General features: G+C 44.9%; 2 protein-coding genes across 2 annotated transcripts in view; one reads left to right on the top strand and one right to left on the bottom strand.

Annotated features, from left to right (window-relative positions):
• DNAH12 (dynein axonemal heavy chain 12) overlaps positions 1–7,869 on the bottom strand; it is a 125,652-nt gene extending 117,783 nt beyond the window's left edge. The window contains 5 exon segments of the mRNA XM_074284299.1: positions 1,035–1,220; positions 2,992–3,022; positions 3,185–3,275; positions 6,297–6,513; positions 7,734–7,869. Of these exon segments, the coding sequence (XP_074140400.1) occupies positions 1,035–1,220; positions 2,992–3,022; positions 3,185–3,275; positions 6,297–6,475 (487 nt within the window). The 5' untranslated portion in view covers positions 6,476–6,513; positions 7,734–7,869.
• Positions 7,870–10,586: 2,717 nt separating this feature from the next.
• PDE12 (phosphodiesterase 12) lies at positions 10,587–14,589 on the top strand. The gene is made up of 3 exons (XM_074284297.1): positions 10,587–12,682; positions 13,643–13,721; positions 13,886–14,589. Exons 1-3 carry the CDS (start codon positions 11,324–11,326, stop codon positions 14,326–14,328), a joined length of 1,881 nt encoding a protein of 626 aa, XP_074140398.1. The 5' UTR covers positions 10,587–11,323; the 3' UTR covers positions 14,329–14,589.
• The last annotated feature ends 9,387 nt before the right edge of the window (positions 14,590–23,976 follow it).

Below are 23,976 nucleotides of genomic sequence, written 5' to 3'. Positions count from 1 at the left end.
ATCAGGGTTAACACTTCAGTCAGAAAACGCTCTGGACCCTGCAGGACCAACTCTCATCAGTCTGTCCAGTTCTGAACCAAGGTTCCCCCCTGCATCCTCTCCCCAGCTTCCCCCCCCAACCAGAACCACTTTCTTTCGCTACCCTGGGCAAACGTAGAAAAAGAAGGTTCTGCTCTGAACCAGAGGACGGGCCTTGTTTGGTGCACCCCTTGTCCCGGCCTCCACAACATAGGGGGAATGAGCAGAGAAATCAGGAGTTCTTAACGTGTGTTATGGTTTGGAGCCCTTTGCCAGTCCAGCTTCTCTGAATGATGTTATAAATGCCCAAATTATGAAAGAATTATGAAATTATTATGAAAGAAACCCATTTTATTTTTAACTCTGGTGAACTGACCTGCCTAGACCTACAGAGCTAGCAAGGGTCTAAGGGGCAATCTGAGGCCGGGACAGCGGTTCAATAGGTCCACTGCATTGGGGTCAAAAATGGCCCAGGCCCAGTTTAAAAGTATGGAGGGGCAGAGGGTAGAAAATGAATGAAGTGCAGAAGGCCAGAGGTGAGATTTGAATCCAGATGTTTCTAAGTCTAAGACGGATACTCTATTATGCTTTTGATGAACATAAAGAAGAAAATACAGTTTTCAAGACTGTAAGTCACAAAAGAGTGACCAATCTGCATAGGTGAAGGGAGTTTCCACACTAGGAATTCTACCCATAACTATGAAGTGATGGTTCCAGACCAAACTCTTGCCACCCTTCTCTATCCCTCCTCAAAAAAATAAATCCTTTAATTAATACAGAAATCAAATGCTTGGGTTGGGGGGACGTTTGTTTAATCTTCATTTGGTGAAAGTTAATCTTTTATTTGCCTCATTTTCTTCAACCATAAAATAGAAATAACAATAATAATAGTACCAGGGTTATGGAGAGGACAAAATGAGATAATATCTATAAAGGGCACTATGCAAATGCTAGCTACTTTTGGTCTAAGGAACATAAGAAAAAAACATAAGTACCATTGGTCAAAGACAACTTACCCATATATCTCTTCATACTCTTTTCAAATTCATTTGTGATCTCATTTAAGAGGCTCTCGACAAGCTCCTCTCTATTTCTGCCATTCTTTAATGACTGAGGCACCAGCTTCAACATGTTGTCCAGCCACTGCTTCTGAATGGGGACGATGGGGTTACTCTCCACACATTTTTCATAAAAACATAATTCTCCTGAAAAGGCACATTGGAACAAAATTGAATTGAATTACTATTAAGCAATTATCTGACACAACAAAAGAATTGACTAAGGTTCAAGACAAGATGGGGGATTTCAATTAAAAAAAAAAAAAAAAGCCCCAAACCATGCACAGAATCACGAAGGACAGGACTTCCAACATGGGACCGAGACTTCTATGAACTAAGCAGATAGCATTGCACTGGGTCTCAATTAGTGCAAATAATGAATCCAGGGAAGTTGTCTCGATATTTGAATATGCACTAAATATTCCCATGTGGTAGAGCTAATTGCCATATTTTATATAATTAAAGTTTGGAATGGTGTGAATCCTAATAGAAGCTCTTTAATGAGAATCTCCATTAATTGCACTAATTAGGACTTTGTTGTATGTACAACTATTTGCATGTCGTCTCTGCAATTAAAATTGAAGGTATGTTTTTGCCCCCTTTTGTGTGTCTTCAGGCTACACAATGTCTAGCTATGTGCATTAATAAGCAAAGATTACCAAATGCTGTTGTTGATGTCATGGACTGTGAGCTCCTTGAAAGTAGGGACTGTTTAATGAACTGAACCAACTACACCCAGCGAAAGAACTCTGGGAGACGACTATGAGCCACTACATAGAATTCCCAATCCCCCTATTTTTTGTCCACCTGCATTTTGCGTTTCCTTCATAGGCTGATTGTACACTATTTCAAAGTCCGATTCTTTTTGTAAGGCAAAATAATTGTATGGGCATGTATACATACATTGTATTTAATTTATATGTTAACATATTTATTTTTATTAATTATAGTTTTTATTTACCAGATATATGCATGGGTAATTTTACAGCATTGACAATTGCCAAATCTTTTGTTCCAATTTTTCCCCTCCTTCCCCGTCCCTGCAATATGCATATATATATATGCAATATGCAAATGTAACAAGTATTGGTCAACCTGCCATCTTGGGGAAGGGGGTGGGGGGAAGGAAGGAAAAAGTTGGAACAAAAGGTTTTGCAATTGTCAATGCTGTAAAATTACTCATGCATTTATTTTGTAAATAGAAAGCTATAATTTAAAAAAAAAAAGAAAGAAAAGAAAATAGGGACTATCTCAGTTTTGTTGCGTACACAGCATAGTGGCTAACACACAATAAATGCATGTTGAAAGACCCCAAAATGACAATCAAGAAGACCTTAATAACTATGACAGATGTGATTTTGTCATCTTTTAAACTCATTCCAAGAATGAGATTTCCATTTATTTACATTTGTCCTAGATAAATGTGTGTGTCTATGGATCTATCCATAGAGATACACAATGAGAAAAAGAAGGGGTGAGCCTTCACAAATATGAGGTAACTCCTAGAGTTGACTAAGCTGGAAGATATGAGAGAAGCAGAAGAGGAAAAAAATATATATCACAAAAGGGAGTGTGTTTTAAAAGTGGGGAGGAGCGAGAAGAGATGTCTAAAACAAAGCTTTTTAAAAGATTCTAATTTAATGGGAAAAGGGAATTTTCAGCAAGAGCTTGTCACATGTTCTATGAGGTCTGAGGTGGGGAGGAGGAGGAGGGTGCAGTTCTAGGAGGTAAGCCCCCCCAAAACTGGTGGCAATGATCATAATATCATAAGCCCGAGACCAGGAAGTTCGGCAGGATTGCCACCAGCCAGGAAGACAAGGACGACAGGACACTGAATGAATGTTAAGATAGGACTAATTGATAACATTAATTTAAAATAATTACAATAATAATAATTGATAATAAAATAGTAAACTCACCCCTTTTTTTCTTAGTTCACTGTACATCTAAAAAAAAAAAGACAAATATGTTAGAGAAATGAAATCCATTCAAATCCATTGAAATAAATCAGTGATCTCCCAAAAATTAAGTTGACATTCTCATTTTCAAGATGAGATGTTCCATTGAAAATCATGGATTTTTAGGGGCCGATATCATGTTGGACTCACAGTGGAAGGGTATTCTGGTTCTGGAGGTACTGGACCTCTTTTCTTCTTCTCCTCTGCTGTTCTCGCAATTTTTTTCACTGCTCCTGCCATTCTAAAATGAATGAGAAATTACAGGATGACTCATTTAGGATTCACTTTAAGATAATAGATATTGGGGCAGCTAGGTGCATAGAACACCAACCCTGAAGTCAGAAGGACCTGAGTTCAAATTTGATCTCAGAGGCTTAGCACTTCCCAGCTAGATGACCCTGGGCAAGTCACTTAACCCCAATTGTCTCAGGGGAAAAAAAGATAATAAATATCACAAAGTTTCCAAATGTTTAAATACAGAAACCGAGACCTTGATGCAGTGCCTTGTGTGGCTAGAAGCCAGAGCCCAGAGTTTTGATCCTGCCTCTGTTATTGCTATGTGACCACCAAACCAGGCAGCTAAGCCCTCTGGGACTCATTGCTTTCATAGGGTTTGGACCATCAACTCCACAGCCTCCCCAGCTCCTGATGCTCTCATTCCTTCTGAAGTTGGATCCAGCAAAGCCAAAATCCCCAGATCAGCTAGTCTGACCATCTCTCCCCCACCTGAAACTTCTCTAGTTCTTGAATGAACATCTGACCTTGTAAAATTTCATCTAACTCAATTCAGCCCTCGGACAAAATATGTTTACGCCCCTGCTTCTTCCATTCACTGAGTTAGCTCCCCCTAGGATCGCCTGCAGATCTCTTGTAGTCCCACACTTTGTCCGAGTCTTTGGTCAAAGTCTTAAATGCACAGATCCCTGGGCATTCCTCCTCCCAAGTCAACATCAGACTAACAATTCCTCTGTGAAACTGGCTGTTCGGCCAGTTCTGAATCTGACAAATGGCACTGTCATCAAACAGGCAAGACCAAATCTCAACATCTCTTCCATGAAAATAACATGAAACTAGGTCAAGTGTTTAATTTTAAAACCTACATAAATTTTATCTACAACAGTCCCCTAATACGACCATTTAATTCTGCCAAAAAAAAAAAAAAAAAAAAAAAAAAGGGATATCATCACAGCTTTTACCTCAAAGTTAATTATTTGAAGATATTTATCATTGAAGATTAAAGGGGGAAGAGGAAGGGAGGGATAAGTGGCCATGAATCGCCATCATTCAGGAAAGGTACTCAGGTGCTAGAGTCTGCTATCTGGGACTACTGGGGGGCCGACCACAAAGGTACATTTATTTATCATTGCTGACAGAATCTTTTTGGAATTCAATCAGCCAAATATACAATAAAATTTACAAAAATAATCATAGCCTAATAACTCCATTGTATTAGACTGAAAATGTTAATACAAAGGGAAAGAGGGAGAGGTATCTCTTCAAAGATATTTATCATTGCAATTCTTGTTCATTGCCAAGAAGCAATAAGCTCTGAAGGCAGTAATGTCAACACCGGGAAATAAATAAATTATACATTGAAACTGAAAAAATACTATAATAATGGGATTAAGATCAACAAGTCAGAGGAATATAAATATGACAAAGATTTTTGTGAAATATTACAAAATTTTTAAACAGAAGGATAATAACAAAGGAGTGCCTACCAATTCTGACCATATTAAAAAAAAAATAAAAAATGGAAACAAGAGGAAATCACTAACAAGTTGCTTCAATTTCTCATTAAAATTGATTAGATGAAAGTGAAGTAGTTGTAAAACTAATTTAATTGGATGCTCTGATGTTAAATATAAAGTTTATGATAAATCATTAAAAATAAAACCTGCATAATACAAAGTTTCAAGATATCTGTATAAAAATAATATACAAATATCTTGAAACTGTATTTTTATAACTTTGTATTATTGTTAACTTTGTATTTGTAACTTTGTATTATTTTTATTCTATTTATCTGTCAACCATGTTAGTTGTGCATGTAAAAGCACGTTGACTCTTAATCCATAGGAATGTGTCCCATGCACTTATTTTTCTAATTGGATTGAAAAGGGTTTCTGTAGAATAATAGTGGCTGATATATGTTAAACAGATGTGACTAGTAATAGGGGATAAAGCAATGGAAACTGAAATAGGAAAGATCTGAGTTCAAATTGATGTCAAGTACTTGCTACTCTGTGATGGTAGTTAAGTCCCTTAATTGCTCTGTGCCTAGGTTTCCCCATTTGTACAAATGAAAATAATAATGGTACCTCCTTCCCCAGGATTGTTGTCTCAGGAGATAAGATCTGTATAACATCTTTGCAAAGCTTAAAGCACCCTAAAAATGCAATTATCAGCAACTAAAGCAGGGGTTCTCAAACTGCAGTCTGCTGAGTTATGGCAAATGGGCTGAGGGGCGGAGACAGAGTGTGAGCTTTTACTCTGGCCCTCCAACAGTCTGAGGGACAGTGACCTGGCCCCTATTTAAAAGGTTTGAGGACCACTGAACTAAAGTTTCTAAAAGCTTTCTCTCATAGCTCCATGGTGTGGTAGGTTGTATAAATAAGAATATCCTGATCTCTGGTCAGAAAAGGGAAGTGATTTACCTAAGCTGATACCGTAGGGGATTAATTCCAGCCTTGCTGGGTTCTCTTCCCATGGAAAGATTGCTCCTTGAAAGCAGCCCCATTTTCCACGAGTATCCAACTCAACGGGTATTGATCAGACACCTGATACGTGCCAGGAATGATGCCAAGTGCTAGGGCTACAAACACAGCAACACAACTTTTTCTGGGCCTAAGTGGATAGCGTGGGGCCTGGAGTCAAGTTCAAATGGCCTCAAACACCCCCTGCCTTTATTAATTGATGTCTGCCCGAGTCTTCCCATATGCTAAATAGGGAAAATAACAGCACCCACCTCCCAGAGTTGATGGGAGAATCAAATGACAGCATAAATTAACAACATATAAATATTGGCTATTATTTTGATTTTGAAAAATGAGAGGTTATGCTTTATGCACTGACATTAGGCAGAATGTGAGTAGTTTCCCGAGCAAGTTATTTGTATTCATGGTCCTTGTTGAGTGTTCATTTATGAAGTGCCTCCTCTGAGCCAAACAACTGCTGAAAACAAGTGATCTCCTTCTAATTCCACTCAGTACCGGGAGCAGGCTAGGGCTCCAGTCCAGTTCCAGGGGAAAGCGATACTTACACAATCTGATTGAGCCTCTTTGCCTCATCCTTGATTCTCCTGTATTTCAAGAGCTTCGTTTGCACTGGGGTTTCCGTGGCCTTGTCTTCGGGAGGATACACAATGGGAGGCAGCTTCAAGTTCAGAGCTTCCTTCTCGGCAGCAATCGCTTCTTGCTCTTCTTTATCCGGGTCGAACATCTTGGGTCCCCTGAGTTTAGATTTTAACGTTTCTTACTCTGGGAAGGAAAAAAGATCCTATGGCTTATTTGGATGGGGAAAGTGAGAGAATTCCCTTTTTCCGGGTGTAGACACTGGCAAAAACCATTCTAATTGGGTTCGGTGTTTACTCCAACTGCTCAGAAGTGAGACAGAGGGAGGCCTCGGGCCGTTGGGCAGACCCCTTAGAATGGGTACGAGCACCTAGGATACTACTGTCTGTCCTGCATTCTCCAACAGGCCCAATGACAGCAGGCGGGTGAGGTGGTGATTACAAGCGAGTGGGGCTTAAGACTCCGGTCCTCAGCCTCCCTCCTGGGAGCATCGGAGCGTGGCGGGCACAGGCCGGTGAGGAGATGGCCCCAAAGGGCCTACGGTACAAGCAAGGAACGAATGGGCGTTTTACTGCTCGGCTTATTCTGGACAACCCAACGCGGACGTCCTGGCCTGCCCCTTCCAACAAGTGCGGGAGGAGACCGTTCTGTCCTGAAAGGGGCGGAGTCTTTAAGAATCAGTTCTGCTTTTAAACAAAAGGGGGGGAGGAGGGGAGGGAGAAGAATCTTTTCTGGAAAATACAAGTGAAATCAGCTCTGAGGTTGGTTTCTCTTTTGATTGATTTCAGGGAACTTAGTTAAGGGCTGCTTCGCTTTGTTTAAAATGGGAGTTTTACTTGGGGGGCTCAGGAAAGGAGAGCAAATGCAAGCGGCTCAAATCCCTTCTAGGGATGGGGGGCGCTGCCTGCCTTGTTACTGTAGGCAGGCTGTTTTGTTGGGTAGTACTTGAGGGCAAGAGCCGGAACCTTGGAGACTCCCAATTTACAGATGGGAAAACTGAGGCACTCCTTTTCCTTTCTGGGGCTGCTCAAAGGAAGGTGATATTTGGGGCACGACGCTGACACAACCAAAGGCGGTTAGGAAGTTTTGGTTTTTTAACGAGATGCTGTGTTTTATTTCTATATTATCAGGCTCAATGCTCCAACGTCTAGGTGGAAAAGGCCCCACGGGGGCTGCCCGCCCCCCCCCCCCCGCGGCTGCCGGGGAGAGCAGGTGCCCCCGCAGGCTCCTTCCCTCAGAGGGAGGGAAAAGCTCAGGAGGGAGAGCGCCCTGGACGGCTCGCAGCGGGTGCAGTGGGGCAGGGGCCCCGGCTTGGGCCGGGCCGGGCCGGGGGCTGGGGGAGGTTGCAGCAGGTGGTTCCCGGCCGCGGCAGGCGGGGGGGGGGGAGGTACAGGAGGCCAAGATACCTGGGCGCTGGCTCCGGGCCGAGCTCTGCCTGTGCTTGGAGGTTCGCCCGATGGCCGGAGTCCTTCGAACTGTCCCGGCTCCTGGGCGGGAGAATGGAAGATGGGGGGGTGGGGGGGAAACACACTGGTTACCTTGGAGACGGAGGGGGCGGAGCCGCGGGCTTCGGGAGAGCGAGGGGGGACGGTCGGCGCCGGGAAAGCCCCGGGCAGCGTAGGGTCTTCAGCCCGGCCGTGCGGGCCGTGCGGGGGCAGCCCCGCCCACAATTCCTCCCGCTCCCGACTCTAACAAACCCGTTTCAGGTGCGGAGCGTGCTTGGGCCCGGGCTGGCGAAGGCTCCCGCTGGTGGGGGTGCTGGGCGCGCCTCGGCGGGGAGGTTGGGGGGGACCCCTCCATCCCACTAGCGAGGGCGGGGGCACAGATCGGCAGTGGCGGCTAAGCCGTTCCTGGGTTTTTTCTTTGGACTGGTACCCCCCCTTATCCCCCTTCTCCCCCCCCCCCCCCCCGTTGCTAAGAGCAAACCAACTGTGTAGTCTATTGAACACAAAAGTATTCCAAGTATCAAAGAGGTCAGAAGTTCCATTTCTACATTTAAAAAACAATAAGTGCCAATAAATGGCTCCAGTTCTATGGCCTCCATACTCTGGGTAATAGAAAGTACTCGATCAATCAAGTAGCATTTATTAAGCCTCTACTGTATGCAAGTCAATGGATTATGTATATAATAATGGAACCACGTTTGTGTGGACAGAGAAGGCAATGGCGATCATCCATCGGATGTAGGACTTCATCACTCAACTGAAATCGCATTCTCCAGTTACCAATGACTTAATTGTCAAATCATATTTTTCGACTCAATCTGCATCCTCCCTGACCTTGCTGCATTAGAATTGTCAATCGACTCTTCTCCCAAAGTTTCCTGTTCTCAGGCTTTTCATAGCCTGGGCCAAATCTTCCTGTCTTGTACCTACTACTTCCCGGGGTGCCCCAAAGCTCTCTGGGGGATCTTCTTTTTACTTTATACTGTCTCCCTTAATCTCACCAGCTTCCCTGGGTTTGTCTCTACACAGATGACCACAAAATCTATTGATCATCTGAGTTGCAGACCTGCACCAGGGCACTAACGTGTAATAAACTTGGAAGGACAGGCAATAAATGTGGAACCTGACCAGATCCACAGACTATAAAAACAAAGGCTGAGAGGAAACTGGAGAGCAACTCCCTTCACGTATTGATCAGATTGGGATTTTGCAGTCTTAAAGAGTTCTGAATATGAAGAAGCATATAACAGGACTGGGTTTTTTCCAAGGCCAGACTTTTAGGGGGAAAAAAATCCCCAAAATGTTAACCCTCCCCCTCCCAATCAAAATAAAACACAAAAACCTTGTATTTATTTTGCATATAAGTGTGCAAAGCCTGATAATCTCCCAACCTAATAAAATCTGCTGACTCTTTACCACATTTGAGGTTTTCTTGGCAAAGATACTGGTTTGCCCTTTCCTTTTCTAGATCATTTAATAGATGAGGAAATGAGGCAAGCAAATGGCTTGCTCAAGGCCACCCAGTCTGAGACCAAGTTCCAGGTCCGGCACTCTGTCCACTGTGCCAATTAATTGCCCAATAAACTGCATTGGTTGCCTATTGCTTTCAGTGGCATTCAAAGCTCTTCTTACCTTAGATCCCTTTCTCCCTTCCCTGTCTTCGGCACCTTACTTCCCAACATACACTCCGGCCATGCTGCTTCTCAGCTCCAGGGAGTGGCCATTTCCCAAGCCTGAAATATTGCTTCTCCTCTGCTCAGACTACTGACTTCCTGGGCTTTAAGTCCCACCTAAGTCCCTCCTTCTAGAAGTCTACTCCTACCCCTCATTAATTCCATGCTTACCTATTCTTTATGCAGCTTGCTTTGCATTTATTTAATATGTTGTCTCCCCCCCCCCCTTTAGATTGTAAGCACTTTGAGGACAGACTGTTCCATTGTTGTCTTTGAATATCCAGCAAGTGCCTGGCACATAGTAGGCACTGAATAAATGCTTGTTGACTGAAGAGTTAAAAAAAAAAGTTTTTTAAAGGTAGGCTGGAGCCAGATTTAGAAAGATTTAAAATGCCAGAGAAGTTTTGGGAAGGAGCCACTGGGAGCAGAAAGGAGTGACACAGCTTTGTGAATGAGAGGGAGATCAGATCACCATTTCTTATAGAGTTTCTATCTTTATTACAAATATGTAGACAAGAACATAAGAAATGGGTTCGAGGAGATGCTCCAGTCCAGAACTCATTTTACTGATGAACAGCATACAGATGACACGGCACTTGGTCACACATTGAGTCACCTTCCAACCTGGGAAGAGAATACAGGATTTTACAATCCCGCCCTCCCCAGGAGAATTTATCTCAAGTCTTCACCCCGTGCCCCACCCCCTCCTCCAATTCAGAAGGATCTTTCCCTCCCTCTCAGCCCTGAGGCCAAGGCCCAGAACAGCGGCCAGATGCTGGGAGGCGCCAACACTCCTGGGAGGAGGTGGTGGCCCAGACACTGGAATTTCGAGAAATTCCTGCCCAACAGTGACTCCCGGGGCAAGTCGGGGCTCCCATGAACCTGTTTCTCCAACTCTAAAATGGGGGTAACAATCCTACCTCAAGGAAGGGGAAAATTCTATCCCCCCCTAGGGATGTAAAGTGATTACAGTTACCTGCTATGAGCTGGATCACATTTATTCCGCCTGGGGCATGCCGGGCCCCAAGTAGCCAAGAGCCTGGATGTGGCCCCGGGACCGGGAGCTCTGGGCTTTTAGAGAAGGAAGGGTCCCACCCCAGGCTGCCACGGTGGGAGTGAGGGGGAGCAGCAGCAGCATGTTTTACCCGATCCCGGAGGATCCGTGCTATTAGGATCAGGAAAAACCCTCTGCCAACCCGGAGAAGCCGGCTCCGCTGCTGGGTCTGGGGGCAGGGCTCACACTCTCGGGGCGGCTGTCCAGCTCTTTCTGGAAGCCGAGGAGATGCAGAGCCCGCGGAGGGACTAGACCATGCTAAGGGGGCCTTTCAAGACCTGATGCCACCTTGAAGCTGGTAGAGACCACATAACCCATGCCCATTTTACAGAGAAACTTCAGAAATGTCCATCCCGGTGGTTGTGGGCCCACGGAGCCCCTCGCCTGGAGCGGCATTCTGCGGGTGGCGGGGGCGCAACCAATGAGGACTTTCGGGCGTCCCGGGGTCTTCTTCAGACCGGAACACACCCACGACCCCCGAGCCCCGCCCACGCAGTCGGCTCCAGCAAGCAAAGCCGCCCAGCGCAGCGTGGGAAGGCCCCGCCCCTGACAGCGACCCCGCCCCCTGACGTCACCGCGCCCAGCCGCTCCACAGACTGTCCCCGGCCCCAGAGCCGCACTTTCGACACAAGCCGGTCGCGGGGATCCCGAGCCCAGCGCCGTTCCCCGCCGTCCTCCCACGCCGGCCCCCCGCGGATCCTCCCACCGCCCCCCGGGAGCGGACCCCCACGTGCCGCCGCACGCCCAGCTTTCCCCGAGTGGTGCCGAAAGTGCGGGCGCGGATGCGGCACGACGGGCAGGCGGCGCGGCCCGGAAGCGGCTGAATGGGCCACGGCGGCTCGTGCGGGCACGGGTCCATGTGGAGGCTGCGGGCCGGGAGCAGCGCGCTGCGCGGCGGGGCCGGGGTGCGGCTGTGGGCGCGGGCCAGGGCTGAGGCGGGCGCCGCCATGGAGCGCGCCGTGGTGCGCTGCGTGCCGTCCGAGCCCAAACTGAGCCTGTCGTTCGCGCTAGCCGACGGCAGCCACAAGCACATGCAGCGCGACCAGAGCGAGCCTCTGGGTCGCGCGCTCAGCCGCATCGCCACCAACGCGCTCAAGGGCCACGCCAAGGCGGCAGCGCGCAAGGGGCGCCGGGGACCGGCCGTCGCCGGAGCCGGGGCCGAGCCCGCCGCCGAGCCTCTGGTAAAGCTCTACTATCGCGAGGAGCCCGTGGGCGACGACGTGCTCAACGTGGACGCGTGGCAGGATGGCGCCGTGCTGCAGATCGGGGACGTCAAGTACAAGGTGGAGCGCAACCCGCCCTCCGTCACCGAGCTGCAGCTGCCGCGCTACATCATGGCCGGCTTCCCCGTGTGTCCCAAGATCGGCCTCGAGTTCGGCGAGCCCGAGCGCTCGCTCTTCCGCTGGTTCCGCGAGGCGCGGCCTGGAGCAGCCGGGGCGCCGAGTGCGCCTGCGGGCACCGCCCCGCCCGCCTCACCCCCGCCCCCGCCGGCCGACGGGGACGCGCCGCCTCAGGCGGATGCGAGCGCGGGGCCTGCGTGGGTGGAAGTGGCCGGCGCGCACGAGCGCGTCTTCACGCCTTCCAACGCCGACATCGGGCTGCGGCTGAAGCTGCGCTGCACGCCGGGCAACGGACAGCGGCTCGGGCCGAGCCGCGAGCTGGAGAGCGCGGGGCCCGTGGAGGCCGGTCCCGGCGCGTGCACGTTCGACCAACGCCACCTGTACACGAAGCGCGTGAGCGGCGACGGGCTCCTACGCGCCGTGACGTACAACGTGCTGGCCGATGTGTATGCGCACACGGAGCACTCGCGCGCCGTGCTCTACCCGTACTGCGCGCCCTATGCGCTCGGCCTCGACTACCGCCTGAACCTGCTGCAGAAGGAGCTAAGCGGCTACAGCGCCGACGTGCTGTGCCTGCAGGAAGTGGACCGCTCGGTGTTCCACGACAGCCTGGCGCCCGCGCTCGACGCCTTTGGCCTGCAGGGCCTCTTCCGCCTCAAGCAGCAGCAGCACGAGGGCCTGGCCACGTTCTTCCGCAGGGACAAGTTCCGGCTGCTGGCGCAGCACGACATCGCTTACCAGCAGGCGCTGACTGGAGACCCGCTGTACGGGCCGATGCTCGAGAGCCTGGCTCGCGCCCCGCAGGCCCGGGACCGCGTGCTGCAGAGATCTTCGGCGCTGCAGGTGAGCACTCGAGGGGGGAGGGGAGGGGCGGGCAGGTCCTGACCGCGTGACAGCACGAGGCTGAGTGCCGTTGAGGCTGGGTGCCGATGAGGCTGGGGGACCTGGGCCTGCAGGGCTGGTTTTGTCCTGGTCTCCTGTCCTCCTCCAGTGAAATCAGAGCCCGGAGGTGAGGGTGGTTTCATTTAGGGTTGGACTTCGGCTGGGCGTGGTTGGAGTCTGAGGACCCCTTTTCTTGGGATCCTCAAGCGGGCTCAGTAAGGCCTGCAGTCCTGCCTCGGTGGTGGGGTGGAAAAGTGATTAAGGGACCCCAGAAATCAAGGCAGGGGCCACCTGTGCTCGCACAACTCTCTGGCCCCTTTTCAGGGACTGCACAGACTTAGGGCCTCCAGGGCAGCTCTGTGAAGGAGGAAGTTCCTCCCAGGCCAGTTGTGGGTCCTGTGACCTGAAATGTCAAAGCTTGTTTAAGTTCGGTGAAATAGCTCTGGAGGAATAGAATTTAAATCTCACCCCCTTCTCTGCACCGGGACGGCCAAGCCTCGGCTTTGAGTGAGAGGCCCAGAATTTCCTCCTCCAGCCTGCTATTCCTTCCGGGGCAAAGGTGATTACGGCTCTCTTGTTCATGTGACGTGCACCTCTGTGTCAGCCCCAGCTTGTTGGTACCCATGGGTCACTTCATTGTAGTTGAACTCCAAGATGATAAACTCCTTCCACCACTAAAAACTCAGGGACGGTTGTGCAGCTCAGAGTCCTGGGTGTGAGTCACCGAGTCCCACTGCTTGAAGGTAGCTGAGGACAAGCTGGAAGCCGGGCCCTGAGGCTGCTCTATTGAGCATTTTGTATCTAAGATTTGATCAGTCACCATGAAATTGAAGTAAACTCTGTCCCTCGTATTCAGGATCAGATTGTGACGTTAATGACAAGTGTAAGACACTTCAAAGGCCGTCTTGCTCTGTGTTGTAGGTTTCAGTCCTTCAGTCTACAAAGGACCCTTCTAAAAAGATCTGTGTTGCAAACACACATCTCTACTGGCATCCCAGAGGTAAGCACCTGGGTGGGGGGGTGACAGGTGAGAAAGAGAAAATGCCTTAAGCGTCACTTTTCAGCATTTGAGTATTTTCTTATACCACGTTCCTAGGTTCTGTCATTTGTGTGCCGCCCCCAGCCCAGGCCCTCAGTCACAGGTATCCTCCTTTATCTTTGCAGGTGGGCACATTCGTCTGATTCAAATGGCGGTAGCCCTGACTCACCTCCAGCACGTGACACAAGATCTGTATCCCGGCATCCCTATCTTATTTTGTGGCGATTTCAATAGCACGCCCTCAACGGGAATGTATAGTTTCGTCATCACGGGCAGCATCTCTGAGGACCATGAAGACTGGGCCTCCAATGGTGAAGAGGAACGCTGCAATATGGCCCTCATCCATCCTTTCAGACTGAAAAGTGCATGTGGCGAACCTGCCTACACTAATTACGTGGGGGGATTCCACGGATGTCTAGATTACATTTTCATTGACTTCACTGCATTAGAGGTTGAACAGGTGATACCGATGCCAAGTCATGAAGAAGTTACCACCCATCAGGCCTTACCCAGCGTTTCACACCCCTCGGACCACATAGCCCTTATTTGTGATTTAAAATGGAAATAGACCGGACCTGGGCAGGGCAGGCGGTGGTTGAGTTAGAACAAGGATTTCACTTACTGAGGATCTAACTGGAATGGAGGTCTACATCAATAACCTTGACAAAAGGGGATGAGACTGATTGTGGGGAAATGTTCACACTCTTAGCACTGGCTCTGTTCTAAACACAGTCTTCATTTATGTGGTTGTTCATGACATCTGCATGGCTCCCTTTCTCTTTTCTGAACAGAAGAAAAGAAAGCAAATATATTTAAAATTGCACAACAATTGAATGATCACATAAATTTTTTTAAAGAAGGGATTTTTAAAGTGATTAAGAGATTATTTTGTCTTTTTAAGAAACCTGAGTGATTCTAATGTGATTTCTAGAATAGGGTACCTTTTGAACATGAACCATGTTTTTATAGTTCAGCAAAATGAGTAGTAACCAAGTGCAAAGTGAGTGTGGCCAGAGGGGAATCCTTGGAAGGGAAGGAACATTAGCAGGTCTTTCCCCATTTCCTTCGGGATGAGTCGCTTTAGAAAAGAGCTTTAAGAAGACACTAAGTGTATTTTAACATAGGGTCATCTCTCTTTTTTCTGTCTCACTTCTCCAATTCTGCAGCCAAAACAGTCTAGTATGGGTTTGGTTTCTGGTAACTAGCTTTTAGGAGGCGTATTCCTTTAACCATTCTTAATGTGACCATTGAAATTTTTAGACTACAAACACATTAGCAAAAGTCATTCCATATTAAACCTGTAAATTAGTAGACTTGATTTCATAGTCATTGGTATGCAACAGTTTCACTCTCTCAACCATACATTTTGTATGACTAGAATATTTGACTTATTACAGATCAGTTTTAAGGTGGATCAGATACAAGTCAGAAATCTTAATACTCTATTGAAGTGGACTAAAGTTTTTAGATAATTTATTTAAGTTTGATGTTAGAAATGTAGCTGATAGGTTTTTCTTTATAAATCAGAATACTACTACTAAGAGTGTTTGGGAAGAATTACCAGGACTAGGTAATTAATAAAATTAAATAATCCATTGAGTTATAAGAAAGTCCTAGATAGAGACCTCTTGCAAAAATGTTAACCACAAAGTCAAATGTTTTGCTTTTCTATTTGGGGAAGATTTAATTTTGAGGTTTGCTGTTGATTGTATTTATTATGAGGCAGTGACCAAACCCTTTCCTAACTAGATGTTCTGCCTGCCACCAGGGTTTCTTTGGCCTGGTTGAGGCCTGACCTGGCACACTAAGCTCTATTGGAGCCACTTCTCCCTTAGGTTTCATTTTAACCGTTGTCAAAGGTACCAATTTCCCAAAAGTTAGAATAGTTCTGATGTTTTCTATCCAGGTGGAAGTAATGGTTTAAATTCTTTTTTTTAATTTATTTTACTTTAAAAAAAAAAAAAAAAAAAAGACGACAATGACAAAACAGAACATCAGGGAGGATTCATAATATATAACAATAAATCACCCATTCAAGAAAGGATATAAAATAGAAGAAATGTCCATTTTTCCTTCACTGTAGGTTCTTTTGTTCTCTGCTGTGCACATTTTTTATTCTTTTTTTTTCCTTTTTAGTCTTCCCCCTACCTATCCTAAGTAGCCTATAGTTAAGCAAAGATATATTTATGTATACCTATACAGATATGTACATAAGCAGATCTTTTCTGCTAACTCTTTGCTTTTAATCTGCTCCTTAACTTGCCTTAACCTCCCTCCCTTATCTTTTTCTCCCACCCTTTGTTTCTCACTCTTTGACTATCACTCCCCCCCTTACTTTTTTATAGATTTTGGAGGGGGCTGTACTCCTTCAGGTGTATATGTGTGTATATGTACTGTTGCCTGTAGGTTTTCAGAACTGTGGATCCTGTTCCTCCTTCAAATGCTTCTGTGTCTATTTCTTCTCTGCACATCATTTGTATAACATAATTACTATTTTTACCATAACTCCACCCTAATCTTTCTTTTGAGCTACCCAGTTGCTGATGTCAGTCTTAAACATGGTATACATTTCCATGTTAAAAAAAGAAAAAACAATTTGTCCAAGTTAAGTTCCTTGAAATTGATCTTTGGTATTGGCTCTTATATGTTAAATACTCTATTGAGTTCAAGTTGGGTTGAAAGTCCTGAAAACCTATTTTGAATGTTCTTTGAATGTCCTTTTTTTTTTCCCATTCAGTGTTGTGGATGATTTTGCAGGATATGACATTATTGGCTGCAGGTCTAGTTCTTTTGATTGCCCACATACGTGATTCCAGGACCTGCGGTCTTTTATTGTGACTGCTGATAAGTCCTGTATAATTCTAATTGTAGCTCCAGTGTATTTGTGGGGTTTTTTTCCTGTTTCTTGAAAATTTTTTTCTTGGATCTAGGGATTTTGAAATTTCACAGAAATTATTTCTGAATGTTTGCTTCAAAGAAAATCTTTGAAGTGGTGATGGGTGTGTTTAAGCTTTTCCTCAATGTCATTTGATTTTTAAATTCTTTTTTGAGTTCTGCAGATTCTTACTTCGTTGTCCTCTGAAGAGGAATCCTATTCTTCCCTGTTCCCATAGAAAAGTTCTGTGGTTCAATTTGTTGTTCTTTGCCAGTTAATTTTTTTTTAATGAGAAGTATACTTCTAATTGTGGAGTTGGGGAGATGGTGCCTCTAGTTTCACTTCACCTTTCCCCTCTGACCTGGACCCCCAAACAAAAAGCTCTACTCTTGTCTCTGCCTTCCCTGTGTGCACTGGATTCTTCTCACCCAGGGCCGCCCCTACAGCATTCCTGATCAGCTCTGTTCCCAGTCCAGGAAGTGAAGTTTCTGTGGTTCCTCCTGAGACTCTACCCACAGCCAGCTCTCCCCAGGGGGCCTTGCTGGTGTCTCTGGAGTTAGCTCAAGGTGTTTGCACTATCCACAGGTTAATCCCTCCCTGTCTTGGGATCTTGTACTGGGGGGGGCCCTCTTCTGCTCCAAGTTTTACTGGTTTTTCACCAGTCTGTGTTTTATTTGTGGGGGAAACCTAAAGAAATTTAAAGTTTTAATTTACTCTGATTTACTCTGCCATCTTCCCAGAATCCTCTTCTCTCGTAGTTTTAATTCTTGGCTCTATTTTTGCTATTGAGCCTGGAATCGTAACAAGGAACTTGACTTTCATTGATGTTCTGTTTCTTCATCTACTTGCTTTAAAGTGCTAGTGATTTGGGGTCAGAAGCTTCCAGGGATCATGTAGGCCCTACCCCCTACACTCCTTTCCTTAGAGGCTCATCACATTGTAACTAAAATCACTGTAATCAAACCAAGAGGCAGTGAAGCACATTTAAAGGCTGAATCGGGACCCAGAGGATCCGAGTTCAGGTCTCACCCAGATTCTCTCAGGTCAGGTAGTATCTCAGTTTTAGCTCCCTCCCTCATCTGAAAGAACTGGACTAAATCCTAACTCCTAGGTAAGAGTAAAGGTTTATAGTTTTCTATAATTTAGTCTTTTAAATAAAGAGGAAGCTTCAGGTGGCAGTTTTGTGTAATTCTAGTATAGACCACTTTAAATATGAATTCAGTGTTTGAACTGTGCTTTTAAAAGCATGGGGAATTAAAACTATGGACAAGTGAGCTGAAGTCTCAGACATTCAGAAGGGTCAATGGGTTACATAGGCAGTCCCACTGAAGCTTTCCAGGTAAAGCTCTCCAAGTCTGTTCTAATCCATTCTCTCTTTGGCTTTTTTTTTTTTCCTGTTAGTCCTATCTCATTTTCTCTAGTGTTTCCTTATAAGAAAATCTATTAATACATTGTGCCATGAGCAAGAAACACTGAAAAATAACGCACAATATCTTAATACCCAGTTTTGTGGCCATTAAAGGCCAAGTCAACTACCATGCAAAAGTTTACTTAAGGAGATGAAGGCTATATAGTAAGTAGAAAAACTATTACTGGCATTTTCCATGAGTCATAATACCTTATTATTTCAAAGGGCTCATTAACAGTTTTAAACATTTAATGCCTTATTCTCACTAAATTTCATTTTGTAGTACATTTTAAGTTTGAGTAGAGGAAAGCCTAGTAATTCTTTCCAGAATAAACCAAATTTTATAATAACCAGAAATTGCCATTTAAATTAACCAAATAAACTTTTAAAAATTATGGTTGGTTGAATTTAGATAGTTGAAAATGGCACAAGAGAATCCACGTAGATTCTGTTTCCAAGCCATTACAAGAAAACCAGCCTGGCTGAATTTTGATGAATTATAATTTAAGAAACATGGAAATAGTGAGATTTTTTTTAAAATGTCAGAACTTGCTTTCACCAATCTTGATTTGTGAATGGGTTCTCAGAAGACAAGGTGAAAATCAGTCTGAGCTAATCAGGGGGTACCTAATTAGCTTGCCCTAGGCTAATGAATCCAAGACATTTCAATTTACTAACAAAATGTATCTTTGATTTGTTGTGTATAATATATGCTTGAACTAGGTATCCAGAGCTGAAGCTTTCCAATTTTAATTGGTGGTTGTAAAGACAAGTAGGGATCATTTCCTACTCTGCTCTCTCTAGAAAATAGTTGTGATCCTATGATTTGGTTAATCTTATGGCACCAGCTCTCAAGAAACCTGCTCAAATTAACTATATAAACTTTATATCCATCAAGGTCTTTTGCTTCTTTTTTCCCCCTCAAAACATAGCATAGTACCTGGCACATAGTAGGTGCATAATGAATGCTTATTGACTGATTTCATGTATGTACTCATTGAGAACAGACTTGATCGGGATGTGCTTCAGGGCTTCCCTGTGTGAGAAAAAAAGCTCCAGAGAATGTGCTCTTGGATCCATTCCAGTTGCTTTCAATGGCAATCGGTGGAAAGGATAGAGCTCTGGCCTGTGGGCCAGGGCTAAGACAGGATGAAACAGCAAAATAGGTTCACGAGTCTGTGCAGAAGAGAAAATAATCAGAAGTAACTTTGCCAGATGGTCTCTTGCCGTGTTATTTACCCCCATAGTAACATAGTAACCAGGTAGATGGCCATCCATCTTCAAGTTTTGGTTCCTTTGGGACTTAAGGGTCCATCAGAATTATTCACCTCAATACAGGAAGGCAGGTAGACTGTTAATGATCTTGGCTGATTCATTGCCTCTTAGCTTTGGTTATCTGTAAAGGGAGAGCCCCAGGAGCTATAGACCCCACTACTTAGGGTCATTGGGCCCAAATGAGAGAAGGTAAAGTATTTGGCACATTTTAGTTAGGTGTTATTCATGAAACAATCTTAAGGCTGATGTTTACAGAAAATAATGAGAGCTTTATCCAACTACTATTCCTTAAGCAAAACAAATCCTTGTCTCTGGATTTTTAACCAAGGAGAAATACTGGGCATTTTACTTAAGAATAAACAGAAGAAAACTTAGGAGGAGAGAGAAGGGACAACTGACTTTCTGGCCATTAACTAGGACTACATTACCCAATTCGGTGCTTTCCTCTCAAAGGGCCCCATTTTCTACTTCAGTTTACAATGATGTAATTTGGCAGATTGGGGAAAGTCAACTTAGCTTGATACTGTCAGGATGGGGGGGAGGGGGTACTATGCAAACATTTCTACAATCCCCACCCATCTCACACAGCAAAGTGGGAAATATAGGCGCCTTAACTGGACTCTCTCCCTGTCATTGCCTTGGAGCAACATCTTCAAACAAGTGAGCATTGCTGAGAGATTAGAAAATTGTGACAAATCCTAGGGCCCATAAGTTAGGACTTGGAGAAAGAAGTGAGACTCCAGGCAAACAAGTACATCCATCCGCTAAGGTTCCATGTTGGAGCGCATAAAGCATAAGCTCATTGGTTCAGATGGAGATTCCCAGTGTGGTCAGACCTTGAACTGAGGCTCCATGGTCAAGGATGAGTCACTCAGGGCTCCTTTGTCTTCTGAAAGGAGATTGGTCTAGACCCCTCTGGGGCATCTAAAGGCTCTGGGCCTGGGAAGTGACTTGCCCAGAGTTTGAACCTTCCTGCATTGAGGTCCAGCCTCCTAGCTCCTGGTGAGGAGGATTTTCACCTGCTCCAGGGAACCTAGGATAGAATAGGAAACAAGTTCCTAAAGATGGAATTGGGATCCAAGTGTAAGCTCATGTCATTTGATCTGGCTGGACACATGGAGCAGAGAGCATGGGTAAGGATAAGGACACATTGGAAGGCATAGGAGTGAATTTTTCAGGGCCTGAGTTTCCATGTTAAGTGTTACTCGTAGTCTTGGATTAAAGCAGATGATCAACAACATTGTGCATCATATTTTAAATTGCAAATATGATGTTCTTAGTTTTCGTTTTTTTCCTCTCCATAGTATTAAAACTCCTGTGGCTTTGCAAAAGCACATTATTTTATATATGGGCTCATCTCATTTTAACTCACATATACTGGTTAAACAAGGAATCAGCGAGTATGGACAGAACCACTTCTGTTACTTATTCCTAATTTATATTCGCTTGAGAATGTTTTCCAGAGAGGGGGCTTCCTTCTCCACTACCAACCACTAGCCTCTTTGTTGAGCTTTCTCTCAGCCTTGGTTATTGAGACAGAAGATGATAAAAAGTTGACAAGGGAACAAGCTGCTTTGGGTGCTATTAAGTTACAGATAGTCTGATTAGAATGCTTGGCTTGCTTTCTGTTGCCATCCTCAGGTAGAGGTGCTAATTAAGTGATCCCAAGTTAGCAAGAAGCAGGAAAGAGCCCCCAATTCCTAAATGATTCTGAGGAAGCAAGATTGTCCTTAGTTTTCCGCTTCCCTCGTTAAGTAAGCCCATCTCTCAAGATGGCAGGATCATAGACTTCAGAAACCATCTAGTCTCCTTTTACAGAAGAAATATGTCCGTGTCCCAAAGAATTGGTAGCTAATGACAACCACAAGCCCAAATTTAAAATAGAATTTCATCTTCAGTAATGGCATACCTTGCCCAGAAAGATAAATGTGTTTGTTCACATTCTTCTACAGCTGACTTAGACCATTATTTGGGTCCAGAATGAGTCCAGTGATCACAAACAGAAACCTCTTAAGATACAAATCAACATTCCTGAGTAAGAATGGACCACAAGGTGGGAAGGATAAAGGAAAAGAGCAACAATCAATCCAGTGCAAGACTGATGTTATCGCCAATATTTATAATTTTACAAGATTGACGATAGTTTAAGTCTGAGCTTACTCTCGATTCACTGTAAATTGGTAAGGGACTCATGGGAACAGCCAGTTTGACTACTATAGGTATTCCCAAGTCAGTTCTTAACATCCCCAAATTTGTGACAGGGGATTGAATAGACTAGCTGAGCTAGGTGACATTATGGATAGAGCATTGGCCTAAGGCCAAGAAGATGAGTTCAAATGCACCTTCCTACTGTGACCCTGGGCAAGTCATTTCACTGTGTGTGCCTCAGTTTCCTCATCTGTAAAATGAGCAGAAGGAATATCGAAGCACTTCAAATTCCCAAAAACATTCCAAATCTGGTCACAAAGAGTTGAACGCCACTGAAAAGTGAATGAACAACATCTCTAAAGGATTTAGCATCTTTTAAAAGATGCTTAATGGCACTCACTGAGTACTGGTGGTTTTAAAAGGCCGTCTTCAATATTTGACTGGGGAAATGGTTATCTTTTGTCAGTCACCATACTCACAATAATACATTTCCTTGGAAAACACACTGAAAGGTAAAAATTCGTTGATTTTTTTTCCATCTGGGGCACTTAAGAATAACCCCGTCTCATTCTATGTTTCTTCCTGTCCTAAAGAATCAGTAGTCCTGCACGGCTGTCTTTGGGCCCATGGTGGGTGAATTAGCAAACCAGATAAAGACCTTGGGCCCAGAGATCCAAAAGCCTAGTCTCTTTCTGCTGTTTGCTCATGTGAAGGACTGGGGTGAGTTGCTTGAATTAATTTTGGATAAAATGAGTGTGTTGGTAGAAGCTGGCCTTCCTCTAAGCAATCAGAGTAAAGTTAGTGCTTGTACACCATGTTACTTAGAAGTAAGTGTTCTTCATGGCTTATGTTGTCATTTTGAATATAAACAAGCGAACAAAGCATGTCTGACTCCTGAGAAATTTATCCAGTGTCATAGTCACTTAAGACTTCTTGAACCAGAAAGACCTGGGTTCCTTACTTTATATATATATATATACAACTCAATTTCAAACTATCCTGACCCCCTACCAACCCCCATACTGAGGAAGCCTTGGCTTTGCTTGAAGGTGAAGGTTTACCCAACTGGCTAATTCCTCTTCCTAAATGGCTGCCATGGAGTGTCAGTAAGTCCATAATGATAACTATAGTCAATTCATTTGTTTATTCTCTGTATTCCTCTCTATAGTTTTGCCGTACATCTGTGATGTTGATTGCCCCAAACAATAAAAACCTGAGAAAAGTCATCCTGGAAGGAATTGAAGGATTTTTTAATTATTTTGCAAACAGTGGTCTTTTGTGTCTCCTTAGTAGAGCTCAAATCCCACCACCCCTGTCCAGGGTTCAATTTCCTCTGAAATGGCCCAGAGGGAAATGTGTTGGTCAAGGTGATAAAAATGGTAAAGGGAAGAGCCATGGCTTCTGAGCTCAGTTTCTGCAGGCCCACAAAATGGGGGGAAAGAGAACTTTAAGTTCGGAAGCCCAGGGAAAGCAGCCCCTGAGTTAGTTCTTTAAGGAAGAGGGAAGCACTTGAAAGCTTGGCGTGTTACAAGAGAGACCAGAAACAACTCAAATAATCCCACTGGAATCCCAACTTCATTAAAATGATTTAGTAAAAATTAACCTTTTATATAGCAATAATTCTAAGTATTGCATGAAGGTAATGTCCATTTGTTCAACAGTGGATTTGAGACAAATTTATTATAAAAAAAGACAATTTGTACTTTCCTTTCAACATTCATTTAAATCTGATGCTTATCTATCAACAATATAATTTACATAAAATACCTTGAAACTATCAACAGCCTTGGTTAAAAAACAAAACACCCAAAGCATATTTCAAAATGTGTTAAGTACCAGCAGTGTGTGAAAAACAAAAAACCAGCCCCCATCAACTTCTGCTATGATAATCAGTATTTTTTCTCCTTACTATTGGAAACTCATGAATCTATCATCCTCAATAACTGGAAACTGAACTAGGTCATAGGTCCATGTCTTCAAAGGGACTGCAGCACCCCCCCACCCCCCTCCGCTTCCTATACTTTATTAGGTGCCTCCATAACTCTAAGAAAATTCATCACTTTTCTCTAATTGCTCAGCAAGGACTTTGGTGAGGAGACAATGTTGCTTTCAACAGGTCTGTTTTTAAAGACTCTGAAACTTGGTGCAAGTGAATCAAACTCTGTTAGGTTCTTACTAAGTGCTAATGAGATATTAGGTTCTTACTAAGTGCTAAGTGGGTACTTAACAATTCTCTAGTTCCAGCCTTTACTGGGAGTTTTACTCCGGTGAACTCCTGAAGAGGAGCTTACATGCTTAGGAGGAGCAAGTTCATTGGTTGAAGTAATTTTTCCCAGAAGCCCTTGCGTTATCCTGCCCCCATTCTCTGGGAGGATAAAAGAGGGAGGCACTGGAGAGATAGAGTCTTGTCTGGACCAGACTTGAGGTGGCTCTCTGGAGGAAGAAGTCACTACTCTGGACCAGAGTTGGCGGCAACTGTCTGGAGACAAGGGCTCTCTACAGGAAGAAGA

Source organism: Sminthopsis crassicaudata, chromosome 1, assembly GCF_048593235.1.
Source record: "Sminthopsis crassicaudata isolate SCR6 chromosome 1, ASM4859323v1, whole genome shotgun sequence".
NCBI classification, from domain to species: Eukaryota; Metazoa; Chordata; class Mammalia; order Dasyuromorphia; family Dasyuridae; genus Sminthopsis; species Sminthopsis crassicaudata.
This window is presented reverse-complemented; position numbering and strand designations above follow the sequence as displayed.